Source organism: Clinocottus analis, unplaced genomic scaffold (assembly GCF_023055335.1).
Source record: "Clinocottus analis isolate CAN_PGR_092001 unplaced genomic scaffold, fCliAna1.0.p SCAF_17, whole genome shotgun sequence".
Classification (NCBI taxonomy): domain Eukaryota; kingdom Metazoa; phylum Chordata; class Actinopteri; order Perciformes; family Cottidae; genus Clinocottus; species Clinocottus analis.
Window position 1 is genome coordinate 14,833,076 of NW_027175898.1, and position 19,258 is coordinate 14,852,333.

The 19,258-nt window shown below is 43.6% G+C and overlaps 2 protein-coding genes across 15 annotated transcripts in view; one reads left to right on the top strand and one right to left on the bottom strand.

Moving 5' to 3' along the window:
• The first annotated feature begins 818 nt into the window (after positions 1-818).
• ccdc170 (coiled-coil domain containing 170) lies at positions 819-5,311 on the top strand. Its single transcript, XM_068580575.1, has 8 exons — positions 819-845; positions 1,025-1,198; positions 1,783-2,085; positions 2,518-2,718; positions 3,253-3,426; positions 3,627-3,869; positions 4,102-4,305; positions 5,027-5,311. The coding sequence occupies exons 1-8, from the start codon at positions 819-821 to the stop codon at positions 5,309-5,311; spliced, it is 1,611 nt and encodes a 536-aa protein (XP_068436676.1).
• A 171-nt stretch (positions 5,312-5,482) lies between these two features.
• syne1b (spectrin repeat containing, nuclear envelope 1b) overlaps positions 5,483-19,258 on the bottom strand; it is a 71,572-nt gene continuing 57,796 nt past the window's right edge. For 9 of the 14 annotated variants that reach the window (XM_068579943.1, XM_068579951.1, XM_068579939.1 and 6 more), the window contains 27 exons: positions 19,077-19,223; positions 18,832-18,986; positions 18,475-18,622; positions 18,288-18,382; positions 17,889-18,123; positions 17,498-17,692; positions 17,175-17,300; positions 16,820-16,975; positions 16,015-16,173; positions 15,664-15,830; positions 15,404-15,566; positions 14,860-15,047; positions 14,593-14,743; positions 14,313-14,495; positions 13,998-14,135; positions 13,398-13,589; positions 12,952-13,279; positions 12,086-12,154; positions 11,313-11,440; positions 10,927-11,053; positions 10,542-10,753; positions 10,251-10,451; positions 9,988-10,116; positions 9,471-9,683; positions 9,189-9,281; positions 8,191-8,249; positions 5,483-6,469 (listed from right to left, as the gene is read on the bottom strand). In XM_068579943.1, the coding sequence (XP_068436044.1) occupies positions 6,232-6,469; positions 8,191-8,249; positions 9,189-9,281; positions 9,471-9,683; positions 9,988-10,116; positions 10,251-10,451; positions 10,542-10,753; positions 10,927-11,053; positions 11,313-11,440; positions 12,086-12,154; positions 12,952-13,279; positions 13,398-13,589; positions 13,998-14,135; positions 14,313-14,495; positions 14,593-14,743; positions 14,860-15,047; positions 15,404-15,566; positions 15,664-15,830; positions 16,015-16,173; positions 16,820-16,975; positions 17,175-17,300; positions 17,498-17,692; positions 17,889-18,123; positions 18,288-18,382; positions 18,475-18,622; positions 18,832-18,986; positions 19,077-19,223 (4,395 nt within the window). In that variant the 3' untranslated portion in view covers positions 5,483-6,231. The remainder of the gene's footprint in view (positions 6,470-8,190; positions 8,250-9,188; positions 9,282-9,470; positions 9,684-9,987; positions 10,117-10,250; positions 10,452-10,541; positions 10,754-10,926; positions 11,054-11,312; positions 11,441-12,085; positions 12,155-12,951; positions 13,280-13,397; positions 13,590-13,997; positions 14,136-14,312; positions 14,496-14,592; positions 14,744-14,859; positions 15,048-15,403; positions 15,567-15,663; positions 15,831-16,014; positions 16,174-16,819; positions 16,976-17,174; positions 17,301-17,497; positions 17,693-17,888; positions 18,124-18,287; positions 18,383-18,474; positions 18,623-18,831; positions 18,987-19,076; positions 19,224-19,258) is intronic. The other 5 variants (XM_068579950.1, XM_068579946.1, XM_068579940.1 and 2 more) reach the window with 4 other exon arrangements.

Here is a 19,258-nt window from a genome sequence, read left to right on the forward strand (position 1 = left end):
TGTGTGTGGAAGTGTTGTACAGCATGTTTGTCATTTAAAATGTTTTCCTCAATTCCCAAGTGAAAGTGAATTAATTATTATTTATAAACTTGCAACTACTGAACTGACCAAGTGGCAGATATCCTGATGCAACATGCCGTCCAGTCTAAATGTAATTACTGCATTGTGTGTGGAGTGAATTGAGAAGGCTGAAGTTGGTGCCTTAGAAGACAGGCCACCTGTAAGTCCAAACTTTGGGCATAAAGATAAGCGCGACAGTTGACCTTGACATCTTCATCAGCTTTTTTCATCTATTTTTTGATACATTATTTCAGTGGTTTTCAACCTTTTTTCAGTGATGTTTCCCCCTAACCATTGCAACAACATTGTTGGTTGAAAAAACAATGTAATACACAGCGCAGTCATTAACAGTGTTAGATTTAATATAGAATATATACAATAATCTTCATAAATTTACACTGACATTTGATTGAAAATGTATTAAATAACTATATTTAAAGGGTTTTTTTTTAAATGGATGCTAATTATATATATGTTTATTTTTTAATGTCACATACCTCTTGGAGTGCCTTCACATACCCCTATATGAGAACCACTGCATTATTTCATGCATTTAACAACTGTTTATAAGCTATATAATATAATTAATTTGCATCCAAAGATCTATTTTTAATGTTTTTGATGTCAGACGTCCTCGCTGCTGCAGCGCCCCCTCTGGTGACCTCTGGTACAGCTTGTGTTTGGTGTTGCCAGGACACTTTTTTTTAAAACAGAGACATTTCTCTATTGTTTTCACTTCCCCTGCAACACTTCTAGTTATGGAAGTCTTGGAAAACTCTGATGAGGTATGCGAACACAATATACATTCATATGAATTATCCTTATGACACATATTTGTTATTGAACATTAACTAAATTGCACCTAATGTTGAGTTTAACTTCTTAACCAGCTTGTAATTGATAACATCATAACTCTATTATAAAGTACAGCTCTTGAGTGCTTTTTTTTTTAACTTTGTCACAGTCTCACGAGAGAGAGAGGCTGAAGATGAGAATCGCTGTTCTGGACGAGAGTGTGAAATCCTGCGAGGTGGATTGTAAAGCCAGCAGAGAGACGGTGCTGAGGCTGATGGCCGAGCTGGAGCGAGAGAGGAGGAAGGCCGCCAGCAGCGTCGCGGCACTGGATTCACTCAAAGGGGTACTTTCAAATCCTTTAAAACTCTCAATACTCAAGTTTATACAGTAACACAGTACAGTCACAGTGCACCCATCAGAAAGGTCTGGCAGACGCCAAAATAAAAGCCTGCAAATTGTTTTTATATTTTATTTATTACACTGTTGTAAGGGTATTTAAGATATGTGTTTGTGCACAGGGAATAACTTTTGGTGAGTAGATGGTGATTATTATTATTGATTTATTAAGTTAGTTTATAATAGTTACATTGAATATATGAATAATGGAACCAGCCCATAAATTAACCTCCATGTGTACGTTTTTAACTGCCTTGATGTAAACTACCCACAGGTTGATACCATCACATCGTATACTTTGTGTACCACCATCACATACATTGTATACCTTGTGTACCACCATCACATACATTGTATACTTTGCATACATTGTATACTTTGTGTACCACCATCAGATACATTGTATACTTTGTGTACCTACCAATAATAAAGGGCTCAACATTAGTGTGGAACCATTCCTCAGTTTCTCCTGCATGAGGTCTGATATTAAACACTGTGTTGTGTGACTCTTGGTGGTGTTTTGACCTGCAGGAGGTCGACGGCCTGGTGGCGGGCAGGAGGAGCGTTGAGATGGAGAGGGGAACCCTGATGGAGCGGCTGGACGCCAGCAAGAGAGTCATCGAGGCGGCGAGGCGAGAGTCCCTTTGTCTGGAGAAACAGGCGGAGGAGCTCGAGAGGAAGCTCCAGTGGAGCCACGGAGAGACGCAGGCCGCTGAGGAGAAGCTGCAGATGTTCCTGAAGAAAGTGGCGAGTCTGCTGCAGGGGAAGTCTGAGGATGTCATCCGGCCCACAGAGAAAGATGTTTTACACAACCTGGATCACGTCTGCAATGAGGTGAGGAGTCAGAGCAAAGAAAGAAGTCTTAAAAAGACTTTGAGCATTTCAAACATATATGTTCTTCTTTATATTACAAGTGTTGCCGACTGAAATTTTCACTCAATATTATTGTTATTTCTGAATCAATGCAGTGTAATCAGCATTTTAATTATGTTGCCGGCTGTGGTAGAGATAGTTTTACTCATTTTGTTGGTTGGTTGAATTCACTTTATCAGATGCATTGCATGTGCTTCTAATAAGTTAAAATATTGATTAACAAAGTATGTAGTACCTACATGTTTCAGATAAATGCAGTGAGGTAAAAAGTACCAACAAAATGTACTTAAGCACACTTGAGATAATGTATTGAGTTACTTTCCAGCTCATTTCTCTTCACATTAAGTCTCAAAAAGGCAACTAGCAACTAACCTTCCTACATTTTTTCAACAGTCGTTGTCAGAGATGGAGGCCAGGCTGCGTCTTGTCTCCGAGGAGCTGAGCGAGCAGACGGAGCTGCAGCTCAGAGCGCTGCAGAGGGCTCAGCTCGCAGAGCAGCAAGTCCAGGACCTGAGGGAGCGGCTGCGAGGTCTGGAGGCCGAGCTGCTGGCAGCAGACGTGCGCCATGACGGGCTCAGACACGGAAAACAGCATGTGAGTGAAGTCAGGAGAAAATAAGTTACTGGCGCTGGTAGTTACTGGCGCTGGTAGTCACTGGCGCTGAGCAAAGTTGAAAAAAATGTAATCGATTGATCGCATGATTTTTCTGCGATTAACAGCGATTCATCGCATTATGCGCAAAATTCAATAATGAATGGAGAACTACTGAGTTGCACGCTTTTATTTTGAAGTAATCAAAACAATATTACAGGCACTCTCGGAGCAACAATAAGTTAATAACAGAATATAAATCAGTTTTCTTTTTTTTCTTTCTCTGAACATTACCAGAAGAAACGTTTGTCTTTTATCAGGGAAAAACATAAACAGTCTGAAAAAAAAAAAATGCCGTTAACGCATAAAATCATTGTTGCGGTTAATGGATTGCCACTTTAACGCATTTATAACGCATTTATAACGCATTTATAACGCATTTATAACGCGTTAACGTGCAGAAGAAAAGGTATTTAGATGACAGAAGTACCCAGTTTAGTCTTCCATTCATTATCACTAAGTGTTTTTTTTTAACAGTATGAAGAGTTCCTGGAGCAGCTGTCAGAGACCATGAGGGTCGACAGTATTGCCGTGGATCTCGGCTTCGACATGCGGCTAAAACTTGTCCTGTCACGGGCAGAGCAGCTGGTCAAACAAGAGACAACGGCTCTGGTGGAGAGCAAAGGTCTGACCTCCAGTCTGCAGCGAAAGGTAGGCTACACAAACAGCCAGCGTCGCTATTACTGCCACTTAAGGCGTAACTACTTTCAGCTGTATTATCTTTATCTTTTCATTATCTTTATGACGAGTTTTATTCAAGTTGTGCTGAAAAACTCTCTCTAAATGCACAAAGGCAAAACAGTGGTCGCAATCCACTTGTAATCAAAATATTCCTTTTTTCCCCCAAACAGTTTAAGTCGCAGAAAGACCAACTCGAGAGCAAAGGACTCCACATCCAGCTCCTGAGGAAGAAGGTTTCCGAGCTGGAGGAGGAGAAGAGGAGCCGCTCGGCGTTGGCCGTCGAACGAGACGACGCTCATCTGGAGACCAGGAGGCTGCAGAAGAAACTGGAGCGTCTCCAGTGCGAGCTGAAGGCCACCAAGCGGTCCAACACTGAGCTCAAGGCCCAGCTGTGCCACGCCAGTGAGCTCAAGGTAGAGGGGAGAGGCGTTCAGGCGCCTAACAATAAACGCAGAGGCATCTTTACCTCATAATCATGTATTTGGGTTCATGTCTGTGTATGTGTGAGTGATACTTTGCAGCATTTAATGTCAAGCAGCTTGGTTCTGAAAACCATGCAGATTTTTTTTTTTAAAGTATCCGAGTATTCGCGAGTCAATAAAGCCGCTGAGTAACAGTTCAACACCTCTGTCCGACGTGCCGAAGTTGAAAGTCACGGAGCAGAGTCAGGACATGCAGGAGCAGAAGAAGAGGCTGGAGCGGCTGGCGGACGGGAAGGCCGAGGCGGAGAAGAAGCTGAACGCGGTGAGCTCGGACCTGCAGAGCCGAGAGAAGCAGAGCAGAGAGGACCAGCAGCAACTGGACGGCCTCAGACAGAACCTGACCCAGCTGGCTGACAGCGAGAGAGAGGTGAGGGAACCGTGAAGATGAACACTTCTGTTCACCAAGAGGTTCAAGTGGTATTTACAGCCAGAATACTTCTTATGCCTTTGCAGTTTTTCGGGGTGTCTAATGTAAGAAAACTTGAAATAGTGCTTTAAAATGTCTAATTTGTAAAGTATAAAGCTACGAGATAGTTACATGAGGTTGTGTTTTTTCATTTATTGTGCCACAAGCATCATTTTCTGTGTCCTTTCAATCTTGTCATTCAAAACTAAAAGTCTGTATGTGTTTAAGTTGAAATAGAAAAGTCAATAATCAATCATCTTCACCCAGAATGCCGCTGTGAGATAACCTGTAAACAATTAGACCTCTTAAAAATCTGATCTTGAACGCTAATATTAGGATTGATATTTATTTATGTAATTGGAGTATTGTTTCCACAATCGTGACTGTGTTCAAGTCATCTTTAGTTAAGTGATTGGGTTTGATATTGTACATGAGTATTGGGAAAAAACACATTGCATTTGTACAGTATCTGTGTGCAGTTATGTGGAAAGAGCTTTTTATTGGCGTTTGTGTGTAAAATCGTGACGCAAAAATACAGTTCTAGAAGAGTTTTGATTGAAGTGTCTGCTGATAAGATGTTTTATTTATTGTATATGTTTTGGGTTTTTGTGTGCAGAGTCTCAGCAGCTCTCTGGTTTCTTAGCGGTTGTAAAAAAATATTGTTTTTATCTCCGTCGCTCAGCTGGAGGATTTCCGGATGGTTGTTTCCCAGATGTTGGGTCTGGATGCCGCGGCTCTGGCTCTCCCAAGCTATGAAATCATCAAATCCTTGGAGGACCTTCTGCACAATCATCATCACCATCACCACCTTCATCACCACGTTAACGCGCCCTGGCTCTGCCCCGCTCACCAGAGGCCTCACCTCGCCCTCTTCCAGCACCTTCCTGCCGGCTCCTCTTGTGATCTCTCTGCCTCCAGGTCTGCTCATCCAGATGAAGCAGCTCCTGCTCACCAAGCCGAGATCTAAACACCTTAAACCAAGCTGTGCTGGAATATTAATCTCTTCTTGTGGCCTAAAAAGTATATTGAAATAAATCTTATACAGAATCAACACCATATTTCCCTAAACTCAGGATGAATAGGATTCACTGGAAGAATATTTGACGCGTAAAATCTCATAAAAAGACAAATATAAACATGAGGATTTGGCATTCATTGTTTTTGATGGTCGCATATACATACATACATTTTTCATATTTGTTTTTTAACCATTATATATACACGTGTTAAATAATCCCAGACTGTTATACATTTGATACCGACGGCCATACAAAATATACAATAGTTCTATGTCACAATTCTCCATCTTAAAGTCGTATTTTATATTTTGTTAAAAAATAAAACAGCAAAAACGTATAAAGACAATAGGTGACTGAAGGTTGAACTCTTGAAATGTGTCTGGCTTTGAGATTAAAAACGACTTGGCTGAACATAATCTTACATGAATCGATGTAATTCACGTTTAAAAAGAAATACAAATGGACACAGTGACGGATGTAAGTAAATAAAAGCAAAAACAGAACTGCATGCCAAAAATACAGGTAAAAAAATAATTGCAATGTAAGATATATTCAATGTTTTTTGTTTTCCTTTTACAAATTTTTTGAGTGACAAGCAAAATTCACAGGTTATAATTCAGCTTTTTACCTTTGGTGCTATCCACTTCAGAGAAATAAAAACATGTAAATGCCACTGAGTGGACCTCCAGTTCATCATCCACCGCTTGAGATGCTTGATCCAACGTGCTTCACACAAAGATGTTCACTGTGGACGGCAGCTGTTATTGGATGGCCAAGATCTTTTTTTGTTTTTGCTCTCAACATGATTTTTTTTAAGGATATCAATGTCATTTCAAGTCGTACAGATTCGACGGCGTCTGAAACTCGTCTACACCGGAGGCGGTCCGTTGGTGTAGCTGAGCATCGGGTAGAAGGAGTGAGCGAAGTTGTTGGATTGCCCGCAGTAGTCCTCCTCGGTCATCGGCAGCAGGAAGGCCAAGACCACCAGCAGCAGCATGACGAGCTGCAGAGGCAACGCCACCCAGAGGACGCGCCGCAGGAACGAGGATCCACGAACCGCCGCCGCGTCAGAAGGGAAGGAAGCGGATCCAGCGTCGCTGAGAGACCTGCTCAGACACACACACATGCACAACACAGCGGCACACACACGGGCGTTTAGTTATTGCGATCGATGAGAAGTAACAAAATCCCGCTATCTGTTTCAACATCTGAGTCCCAGATTTCAAACCTGTGTAATGACATTACGACGGCCACCTTTAATGGGGTTTTCATATTCTGTCCACAAAAACAAGCGAGAGATTGAATCAGTCTAATTTAATAAACAAACTCTACTTGAACTTCTCTCTAATCTAATCTCTACGGCTTAATTGTTTCGATGCTGTCAACCAATTTTCAATCCAAATGAGACCTCAGGTCAGCGATGGAGGAGCTGCGTGACAGTGCTTATGAGCACCACGCCGCGTTTAAAGGACTTTGTTCATGTGGGTCAAAAGCAAAGTCGGGACAACGTTTCCACACCGTGATCTACATGCTGACTGAGACTGGGGGGCTAAACACAGTCACACAGACGGTCACAGAAGCAAACGTACTGTACAATCCTGCACCAGACAAACACATTTAATGTGAGCTTGCATTCCTTTGCAAAGGATGTTAGGCTAAAAGACAAAAAAAAGGCATGCTGCAAGTATCGGCTGCATAATCACATATGTTTTAAAGAAGGACTCTTTGAAAAAGTCCAACTGGAGAAATGCAAAAGCATGCCGAGGCAAGAGGAGCAGCAGCGATTAGAAACGCCTCTTTGACGAGGTTTAGGTCAGCGTTTTCTGAAGGAAAGAAAGTGTTCACTCGCTTTCTTGCTGAGACGACGCAAGAGCCCGGAGACGGTTAGCCTAGCTTAGCATAGGACTGGAAGTGGGGAGAAACAGCTCTAACAAAGGGAGCTCCCAGCAAGAAAACGTAGTAGTTGATTGCATATTTTACAGTCACCATCACCCTCAGCAAAACTGTCTCTTTTTTTTCGCATCGAAGGTTAGAAGCCACAGGCGGCTCAAGGGAATTATTGTAAAGAAGTTCACACTTACCTACTGTTAAAAATAGTTTTTCACATATTACATATTTCATTCAAATGATCCCTGACTCCAGGAATGCATGGATATTAATGATGTATGAATTAAACTCAGGATATGTTACCAAAAGTGCCCCTTAGCACTTTACAAATGGAGACCTGAGACTCACAGATGACAGGCTGAGGGAGAGGGGGGATGGTGGATAGTAATGAGATAGCAGCAGCAGAAAAAGAAGAAGAAGAAGAAGAAGAAGAAGAAGAAGAAGAAGAAGAAGAAGAAGAAGAAACGTACACACACGAGAGAGAGAGAGCGAGAAAGAGAAACTGCAGCCGTTTGCATTGTTCATTGCAGACATTTACTGGCAATTTGAGGAAAAAAAGTGTGTGTGTGTGAGTGTGTGCTCAGTAACAGCAAGGGAGTGTTAGACATAGAGAAATACTTGTGTTATACGTAATAAATGCCCTCTGGGTTAGCGATATTAAGCAGCCAAGGACACTGCCGGAGAAGAGGCTCCGCACCATCCCTTGTGCAAGTCTTTCATGGAGGACGTGTGGGCTGCATTGCACCTCGTCATCGAGCCTACGCAGAGCGTCTAGACGGACAGGAGATGATGGAACTCACTATCATGAGCTGCTAATCTGGCACGAAAACTGAAATTGGGGATTTTTTTTAAAATTCTCGCACGAATGGGCCTCCAGGTGCATCATGGGCTGTTGAGTTCCATTATCTTCTGGGTGTGCTAGAAACCAACAGAAAGGTACCTGTGCTGTGGACTGCTCACAGAGGGTCCAGGCTGTGACAGACTACATTTGCCCCGTTGCTGTTTGCAATGAACGGGGGAGGGAGGGGGGAGGTAAAAGAAAGAAAGTATGTTTCAGTCCAGGCAAATCAAGACAAAGCTACCGATGAAAAGAAAACTCCCAAAATGAAAGAAGAGCAGCAACAAAATCGTAATGCGGAGGTTGATTTTGTAAACCGTGATAATAACAAAGAAATCTGGCTTTTTCAAAGCGTGTGACTACTTTGAAGTGAATGCAACAAACCTATTGCAAGCTAGGAATTATGCAATGTGATGCATGGGTTTCTTTGATAACAGTGACATTTACTAACACACACATACTGTAAGCAGCAACATGCTTATGTGGACTGATATCAAGATATGAATCAATACTGATTCTTGTACAATACTAAACAATTATGATGTCATGCTTTCTACATCATAAAAATACATTTATGTGCTTCTATTGTACACTTAACAGTTTCATGATCGCCAGTATTTCTGAGAGTAACACTACAGGGATCAAACCAACACTAGAGTGAGAAGAAGTTAAGGTAAAGTTTATTAGGGGGGGAAAAGATTTGTGGGACAGAAGTTTTTTTGGTTTATTGTCGAAATACTGGAAGAGGAAAAAGTGATAGCGAGGGCAGAAGTGAAAAAGTCATCCAAGGAAGAGAACAAGGAGGAAATAAAAAGTTAGAAAGAAAGGTTTCCCTAGTTGTCTTGCAGGATTTTGCTCTTGGAATGCACATCATGCATGAAGAGTAAAAGGCTGGAAAAGGGTTCAGAGGGAGGGAGGGAGGGAGGGAGTGTAGAGCAGGTTGTGGAGGTGTAGAGAGGTGTGAGGAGAGCTCTTGGGATGATAGGGGTGAACATGGCCTTCAACGGGGCATCTGGGGCACAAGGTACTGCGTCTCAGAGGGGTAACCGAACACCGGGCTTTCACAAAGAGCAGCGTGTGCAGGTAGACGTGTACGTTACCGATCGCTGTCGACTCGGCGTGCTCCTTCCTGATACAGGACTGAGGGAACCGGAGGTGTCCAGCTCGTCAGCGGACGACCAAGATGAAAGATCCTAGCAGAAGAAACGTTTCCACAAAAGAGAGAGAAAGCAAGAGAGAGACACATTACATATCAGACCGTGGTAGGCGAGTAGTAGCCTTCCATTTCATATATATATATATATATATATATATATATATATATATATATATATATATATATATATATATATATAACAGGTAAATAGTGAGTGAATATCCACCTGTTGACTGCTTGTGATGTCCAGAATCTTGGCCAGCTCTCTGAGGTCTCGGGTCACTTCCTTAAGCAGCAGCTTGAGGCGGTTCCCGATGACGTGAACCTTCTCTTTGGCCTCCAGGCAGTCGCTGCCCTGAGAGTTGACCAGCAACTGGAGGGACATGTCTTGCAGCGAGGCGACTTTGAGCTGGGAGTCCAGCAGCTCCTGGCGGATTTGCTGTTGGGATTTGAGACATGAAATAAAAGACACACCAGCAGATCTAGGACAGTCCTCTTGTATTTATTGCTTTTGTGATACCTTAATCCATAGTGTTATGTCTATTTTATGCACCTGTGCTATAACTATGACCTTTGCACCCTTGTTATATTGTACAGTTGTTATACATGATCCAATGGATGATGTGAAAAGGTATAATGTTCTATTATTTGCACAGCTTTTGATGCAATAATGAGTTATATACATACAAGGCTATCATCAAATAAGATTGTTTATATATTTTCATAAACAATATTTTCAGTACCGTGAGTATTTTATGATGCGCGTGGAGAGTCTCACTGTCCTGGATGGGGTCAATGGGAACCACCTCGTTCCTCCTGCGGTCGATGTTTTCCAACCAGAGCAGCAGACCATGACTCATCTCATGGAAGTCCTGTTAATCACATTTGGATCAGAAAATCAGAGCTTCAGCTGCACGCATGCATGATTACAGCTCTATCAAACAACATAACGTTAACTTTCGTTGTATCTGCTCCTTGTCTTAACCTTGATGACCGGCACACTCACCTGACATTGCATGAGAGCTCCCTGTAATGAACACCTCCACTCCTCCAGTGAGCTGCTCAGTTTGTCCCAGTGGTTGTTCATGTCTTTCAGTTTGGCCTGCAGCTCTCGGGACTCCTCTGTGGCCGACTGCACAAACTCAGTGCTGCACAGGTTGATGGACAGCACGATAGCTTTGCGTTTGTCGTACGCCTTCTGCAGCTCCTGTAGACAAAAGTAGACAAAGTTGTGTTTATTTATTTTTTCGCTTTAACGGAGTAAAAAAAGGTATTGCCAAAAAGAAAGCGACGGTACCTTGAGCTTTTTGATGCGCCGCTCTATCGTCTGGATGTCCGTGCTGAGGTCCAGCCTCCGCTGCTGCTCCAGCTCTTCCTCCGTCTCTCCCAGCCAAGTCCAGACTTTGTTCAGGTCAGAGTTCAGCTGCTGCCACTGCTGCTCGTTCTGCTTAGTGCGCAACTCTTTGCTGAGGTCCTGAGCCTGCAGGAGCTCCCAGCGCTCAATCACTCCTAGATCACAGGTTGGAAAGAGTAAAAACTTAATTCGCTAGCCTTGCATCCCACTGGGTAAAAGCTCTGGAACATTTACACATTTATTTCAACCTTTTCTTTTCATGTCAATTCACTTCAATGTTTGGTAATGTAGGATGCACGCATGCAGGACGGGTTGAGGTGTCTAGTACCTGATGTCTGGGACTCTGAGCTACTTGGATCCGCCAGTCCAGACCCCGTGTCTTCCTCGTCCTTCAGCTCACAGCCCATCCTCTTCACGGTGTCAATACTGCCCCGACACTCACCCAGCAGACGCATCTACAGAACGGATGTATCTTAGGTTACACAACGCTGTTTGATTATTTCACATATTTTATAACAAGACATACATTACTGGATAATCATGGTCATATGATTGGCTGGTTTTAAGATGACTCAAACACTAGTTTTAGGTCTTATTCGAATGTGTTTCCTGTTATATTGCATATAAATAGTGAATTAATCCTCACTCATGCTTGGTGCAAAAACATAAAATAAAGTATGAAGTGTTGTTTGGCCTCGTAAGAGCAATACATACATATCCCATGTACGAGGCATCCAGTTCTGCGCTTGTGGGTGTGCGGCTGCGGCCGCTGTCCATTTGTTGCAGGAGGAAACGGCTGGAATCCAGAGGATGGACATGCGAGTCCGTAGAGGCAACCTCTCCTGCAGATACAACATCGACCGGTCATCTTCCGCTGATTAAAGATCGTGGATTGCATCAAAATGGCGACTCGAAACACTCTTACACCTCAAGAAGAGAGAAGGCCCCGTTCAGACAGAGAAACACGAGACTCTGAGAGTAAAGAACGAGTTGAAAAAGAAGGGGACAGGAATGTGCCGCTGTGGGAACGGAGCCTTTGAAAACTTGAAACAAATCTGCAATTCCTTTAGCAAGAAGTTCAGACTTGTTCATTGTGACACTAAAACAACATGCTTTTTTTCTGAAACACAAAAAAAAGCACATCAAAAGAACCGGAAGGTTAGCTACACAGCACACTACAAACCAAAGTAAGAAAGCCAGTTAGAAAGAAGGAAAGGGTTTAGGCTGAATTCCATTTCCGTTTCGGCTGAATTAGAAACCAAAGCGGAGAGACGGTGAATTGACGAAAGTAAAAATGGAATTGACCCTACCCCTCGGTGTTAGAAAGTGGTTACAGCGTGTGCCCAAACAGTGTGTATAAGAGAGGAAATCAACACAAATCAAATCCAAGCCGGTGATTAGGCTATAAAGTGTGGTATCACTCAGTGGGCCGATGTTATTTCTGGACCCGAAACACTTGTGACATGCTGGGGTCTGCTGATGCCTACCAGTGGAGGACTTCAGTGTTTGTTCTGTAAGTTTAACATAGGCCTCTGGGCTCTCTGGGATCACTACATCTGGAAGAAACATTATACAGTACACACATTCAGCAGTGGGCATTACACTGTTTGACTCCAAGAACCTTTTGACCCGGTATTCACCTGCTGTTTTTTTTAAGCTTGTTTTATGCACCGCAGAAGAAAATACACTCAATATGTTGTGTGTCAAGTGTTAGCAAATTCTCCTTGATCCATGGATCCAACCCAAATCTTGAGCTGAGATAAATATGTTTTTTTTATAAGATTGTTCACTTTAAACTGTTCTTAAGCAGATCTTTCATTATACTTAACTATATTTTAGTGCACATTGTCTGGATATTATTTTTCTACCCCTTACATGTACTTGCTAACATTTAGTTCCTGAAGGAAAACTCTTGTTTTTTCACCTCCTCGGGTAGAGCAAAGGTCAAAGTTGTTCATTCAACAGCAACTTGTGACTGTTGAGCATTTAGTGTCTCGCTCAATCACATTTTAGTTAGACTCTGCAACGGGTCACTAGATAAGGAATTGGACAGTGAAGAAGAAAAATGTTATTCTGCTACACATATTTGTGATATTTTGTTCACAATTATTAAAGCGAAACAACCTGAGACATCGGGACAATCCTGTTTGGTGGAGGAGCTCAAAACTGACCACAGACACTGCATCAGGGGTCATAAACTGGATTTAAAGATGCTCTCCCTTTTTCAATTAAAACATTGTCTGTTTCCCTAAACTTTAAAAAGAGCCACCACACCTCATAAACTATTGTTATGAATCCCACAATCTGAAAACTTAACTTTCAAGCAGACCGCTGTGTGTGTTTGGAAGCTAACCTGACAAGGCTGAGGCGGGCCGCTGGAGGAAGTCTCCCTCCTCGCTCTGCTGCTCCCTCAGCGCCCTGCTGGCGCTCTCCAGCCCGCGGCTCAGGTCGTAGTCGTGGTCCCACTCCAGGGGGATGGAGTCCACGCTGGCCGGGGTGTCCCTGCCGGAGCGCTCGGTCCGGAGCTGGGCCGCCAGGGAGGCCGAGCGGCCGGACGAGGGCAGAGGCGACATGAAGCCGTCCCCCAAACGCTCGCCCCACGGCAGGCTGGACAAGTCGCCGGGCTCGTCCAGCTCCAGCTCTCGGTCCGAGAACGACACTTCGTTGTCGTCGTCTGCGAGCTGAAGAAGAGCACAAACGTAACACATACGCTTCTAAGCGCGTGACTAAATTAATTTAAAAGCCACATTAGACAGTGAATTCACGGTTTAAGACAAATATCTCAATCTCAGGTCTTACGGGAAGCCGGATGAGCTTCTTGTAGTAGCGCTCCACTCGACCGAACACTTCCTGGCAGTAGCGCTGCAGCTCCTCCAGCTCCTCCTCGATGACGGCGGCGTCAAGAGGCTCGTTCTTCTCTATCAGTGCCTCTCCCTGGTGGAAGATGTGCTCGATCTTGGCTGTCGTGAGGGAGATTTCCTGTTGGAACGACTGATGAACCGAAGGAGGAAGAGCACAGACGAATAAATCCTTTCAGTAATTCAGTTTTTCATGCTTGAACACACGATCCTTTCACAGTCTCAATTTTCTAAATGCGTGACATTTTCCAAGGTAAATTCATAAATTGATTTAATAATTTTAATGCTCAGCATTGCGCTCTTGCAAATGGCAAACCGCAGAATATGAGATACAGGGAAAAATCATTTTCGTATAACGTTTGGGACGTTCAATGTTCGGACGCGAATTGGATTTTGCATGTGAAACACTTTACAGTTTTGTTTATATTTTTCAATGTGCTATGTATATTACATTCCTTCTTCTTGATAATAATGTTGAGATTTACAAAGTACAAAAAGTCTTTCCAGACCATCTGGTTCTGGCACATTTAGACAAACCTACCCTGAGCTGTTTGATCTTGGCCTGAATGTCACACTCGGAGAAGTGCTCGATGTTGGTCAGCTGCAGGTCCATCTCCGTCAGCCACACCAAGATGGCGTCTCTGGCGGTCTCAAACTCCTCTCTCTGACTAATAAAGTGCTGCGTGTTTGAAATAGAGACGCTAGATGTTAGAATGATCTACAATAGTACATTTTTCAAGCGTCATTTAGTCATTTATTGAACAAATAAAACAGGCAGATCACAAATGCTAACATCAAACTTAAAAGAGAGAAGAAAACTCGTGGACTTAAATCATGAATGAAATGACGCATGTACCTTAAGCCTGCGCAGGATGGATGCCACCCTCTTCTGCAGGTCGTCCCATCGGTGGTTGGCGTCGTTGGCCATCTCCCGCAGACGACAGGAAGAGTCAGTGCGGTTTTCTCTGGCCAGGCGGCGATATTGCTTATTGATTAACTCCAGCTGGGTGAGGCTTTCGTGGACTTGCCTCTGAAAGGCCTTACAGAAACGCAGATGTTTCAAGAAATGATCCTCATCAACAGCAACATCGAAAAACTATTTGACAAGTTTCAAGACGGAATACTTTTTGCAATACCTCAAATTTCTTAAGTTCCTCCTTGGCGACAGTGTACAGGACACCAGAGGAGTTGGGAAGAGCAGCCGTCTTTTCTGAAGTGGCCAGCCACTCCTCAAATCGTGCAAAGTCGTCCAGGAATTTCTGCCACAAACGCCACGTCTCCTCAATTCTATCAGAGGGAAAAACATAATGTTTACATACAATAATAAAAATGACCTATTTTACATCCATACTACGACATACTACACTCTATCCATCTATCCATCTATCCATCTGACGTCTTACTTGAGTCTCCTCTCCATAGACAAGGCACAGATGCTCCTCCAGCGGCGATCGAGGCTACGGGTCGCCTGCTGGATGGAGTCGCACTCGGCATCGGTGGCGCAGGCGTCGCAGTCGTGCAGAAGCACCTCACACAGGTTCAGTACGGACGCGACGCCTGTGCTGTGTTTCTCTATGTCACGCTGGAGCTCCTGAGAGGTGAGAAGGGAGAGTGAGTGGAGCGATAAGAGGAAGAGACACAAGGAGGGAGGGCGAGAATAATTACTTTTGATGAGGTAATTTAATCCAAAAATCCCAAAGACGAAGAATAGAAGGATTTTCCGTTATCAACTAATAGCTATAATATAATAATGTGCCATTGAAGGACCACAAAAAGTAATTATCTTCAAAATTCTTGATTTGAGTGTCCAATTAAGTACATCTGTATTTGAGGAAAAAGAAGGAAAGAGGAGAATGTAATACTTCTCGTTTTAGGTTGCTACTGTAATATTCTTCAATCTAGAATATAGTATTGTACACATGTTATGTACTGTACATTATATGTTACCTGCTGCAGATCGAGTTTCCGTTGGATCTCCTGGAAGTCACAGGAGTCGTAGGCGATGGGTTTGGACAGCTCGGTCTCGATGTGGGCGAGCCAGGAGCGAAGGCTGCTCATGTTCTTATCCAGCTGTTGCACGGCCACCAGAGTTTCTCTCAACTTCTTCACCCTATTTCAGATAATTAATTCAGCTCTGTCAGAAATCAATGATGCAATAAACAAATTAGAGGACCGTTTAAGCTCCTCAGGTGTGAGTGTGCTCTCACCTGGCTCCGATGAGGTCCAGCAGGTGCTGCCAGCGGTCGCTGACTTTGTTGAGTTTTTGCTCTATTTCAGCTGCCTTGCTCGTGTGACTGGCTCTGGCCAGACGCTCTCCCAGCAGGTGCAGCTGCAGCTTGTTCTCCTCGGCCACAGTGATCTCCTCCTGGTAGTCCTGAGACACAATGCAACACAAACAGTGCATAAAATAACTTGAAAAACGCTGAAATGCTGTATTTAAAAGCAACAGCGTGACGTAAAACCGAGGGAATAAAGCAAATCAAGAGAAAAGCGGATATCAAGTAGCTTGGACATGCATTTTTTGTTTTAAAACATACTATTTGTAGATTTATGTTTACCTTGCGAAGCTTCTCGATCATCTCCTCAATGCTGATGTCTCCATTTTGGGAAACCTTGCTCTCCATGTTGGTGAGCCACTCGCAGAGCTCCTTGTACTTTTCGCTGAATACCGTCCACTCATTCAGCTTCTCGCTCACCTGCTGCCTGCGTAGCGACAGCTGCAGAGGCACAGAAATATAAATTAAGTCACGTACACCATTGTGCAGAATGCGGATAAACAATGAATGAATGCATGTTAAATCGTAACAAGTGCATTCATGTCAAAAGAAGTCTCAAACGGAAGCAGAGTTAGAGATCTCTGCACCACGACTGGCTCATTTGCATCAAGCAAAGCGAGTGTGTGCTTCTGTGTGTTTCCTGTGTGTGTATCTCGTCTACTCGACACAGGATGCAACGCACAACCTTGAGGTTTAAGCTTTGCATGCGACTACTTTGGACCGTAAAGTTCCGGTTTAAAATTTGCTGTGAAAGCCCGTTTTGCGTAACACTGACGTAATCTGAGGAAATCATTTAAAGCTTCTTTAGAACGTTGCAAATCAATGTGAGAATGAATAAAAAACGAAAAGGCCTCATTAGTTATATAAATATTCTGTCGAAGTTGTATTTGACGCTGTCCATAACAAAGTGTGTGTGATTTAGTTTGACACTAGCACCACTGTTTGGTATCTCAAGAAACTGCAGAGACAAGAGCAGTGGATCAGATAGAGACACCTATGAGTATGATTTAAATAATGCTCCAAAAGCTGCAGTACACAGTATATTCAGAAGATTAGCTCTGCACAGGTACTGTTCGGTGAGCTGTACCTGGTGCCAGATTTCGTCCCATTGTCGATGGAGCAGCTCAATTCGCTCCTGCAGGACAGACAGGTCCTCAGCACCGATGTAGCAGGACAGAGACTCTCGCAGCACATTCAGATGAGCCAGATCCCCAGTCCAGCCATCAAATGTGTTCTCCAAATCCTGTTATGCACAAGTTATTATCATCATTAAAACTTAAATGTGTCAGCTAAGCAGGTAAGACAAATTATTTAAGTAACTATACGGATTCCACACTTTTTAGGTCGAGGTCCACAAAGCCATGTTGCATTCCAGCCCTGTTTTATTGGTATATAAAGTTTCTTTTTTGTGTGAAATGACGACATAATGAAGTGCTGTTTACCTTGCAGCGCATCTGCTCAGTTTGCAGATCCTCGTGGTGATTAGGAAGAGGCTGAGAGAGCTGCCGCTTGAAGGCTCTGAGTTTTTCCAGTGATCCACCAACACCTCTCTCACACCTCTCCCAGTCCTGCAAAATATTAGTTTTCCCTATAATTATTTGTTTGGCATTCATTATTAAAACAAAAATAAATAAATAAAATGAACAAGCATACAAAGAAAGCATACAAACTTGTACCTATAATACAAATACATTCACAGTACCCCTCTAATGTGTCCTTGAGGTTCCCTGTACTCCACAAGTTGCTGACAATAAGTCATGTTTACCCTTAACAAGGTGGCAAGCTCTTTCTTCTGTTCGTCCAGGCAGATGCTGGCATGTTTCCATCGCTCCTGGATATCAGTAAGCTCCGTCTGCAGGCCCACCTCCGCCCGGCTATCGGCCGACAGGAGCAGTTGCCTGCCGGCCTCCACTGTCAAGATGTAGCTGCCCTGCTGACGCTGCAGCACCTTTTCCTTCAGCTGAACCACAAAGCACAATCACACAGACCTGTCAATCTCCTGCTGGACCAACACATGGAGGTATTACAGTTACTGCTCTAGCTCAAGTGTGTTTATCTTCTCTTCATTGAACAAGATTTTGATCTGAAGAGGGTTGTTTTTGCCAGAATCTACTACATAATCCATCTTAGTCACATTAACAAAGATAAGGTTGCACCTGGACAGCGTCCAGCATGGACCGGGCTTGTTGCAGGGGCACGGCAGTCCCCGCCTGAAGAGCTTCTGCAGGGTGGGAGACCTCCACCAGCCATTTGCGGAGCTTCTCCACCATTTCTCTGTAGCGCTGCCACTGTCGTATCAGACCGTCGATGATGCCTCGCCTCTGTTGAGCACGCCGCACGACGCCCTGCCACTGGTTACTCAGGAGAGCCAACTTCAGGTTGAACTCATCTCTGCAGGAGAGGGAAGTCGGTTAAATGTCAAAGGAAGACTCATGATAGAGACAGGTAAACAAAGAGAAATTGATTTTTAAGGTCTAGCAATCTTCTACTCACGTACTATTGTATACAGTAAAATATTAAACAGATTACGAACAATGTGATTTTGGGCTCTTTACCTGTCATCCACCTGACCCTGCTCCAACATCTTCTGTCCATCGCTGATGATAGAGTGGAGGATCTGCTGGCGACTGAACATCTCGGCTTGGAATAACTAAAAAAGACAACATATTGATGATTAATGATTATCAAATTTTAAAAAAGCGGCTGTTTCAGAGTATTTTTTCACTTAAAAGTAACTCTCACCTCATGAGTTTGTTGCTGCTCCATCAAACTCTGGTAGTTCCCAGAAATTTCCACGGCCAGATTCTCTTCCGTTTGGACCAGGAACTCCATCCATGTTTCGCACTTCTCCAGGAAGGTCTGCTGCTGCAGCAGGAAGGACTGCAGTTTGCTGCAAGGAGCAAACAAAATACAGTTTTAATGCCCACCCATTCTATCGTCTCAGTCGTCTCATTGGTCTTTACTGAACAAATGTGGTGTTGTAAATGTGGTTTTGAAACTGTGCTGGAGGCCACATTTAATACAGAGATTGATAACAGCAGCGTGGGAAAAGCTACCACATTTTTCTTTTACGTCGACCATATATTTCATGCGTCACACCTGAATCTCTCTGTGGTCTGAGCTGAGGCTGTCGACCAGCTCCTGTTGAGGTTCTGCATGCGCTTGATCTCTGAGTCGTTGAGAGGGAGCCGGTAACCGAGTTCATTGAGACGCTCCATTTCATGAGCCATGCTGCTGAATTTCAGCATGAGCCTCTGTGGAGGACGAGAGAGAAATGTTACATTTCTCAACTACAGGACAAATTGATTCTTTCAAGCTGACAAAAGTGAGAAAAAAACAACAACCTTGAGCTCCTCCATGCGGTCCTGGATGACGGTTGGGTCGGTGGAGCCGTTGGGATCTTGCACCTGCAGAGCCTCCTCAGCTTCAACTATCCAGCGGCCCAGTGAATCCAGCTGATCGTTAAAGATTTCATAGTCTTGAACTCCAGTCTAGTGGGGAAGACAAACGTCAGCGTGTAAAATTA

Coding starts and splice junctions, on each gene's coding strand:
- ccdc170 (XM_068580575.1), top strand. CDS start 819: ATGGAAGTCTTGGAAAACTCTGATGAG. Junction 846..1,024: donor TCTTGGAAAACTCTGATGAG/GTATGCGAACAC, acceptor ACTTTGTCACAG/TCTCACGAGAGAGAGAGGCT. Junction 3,427..3,626: donor CCTCCAGTCTGCAGCGAAAG/GTAGGCTACACA, acceptor TCCCCCAAACAG/TTTAAGTCGCAGAAAGACCA.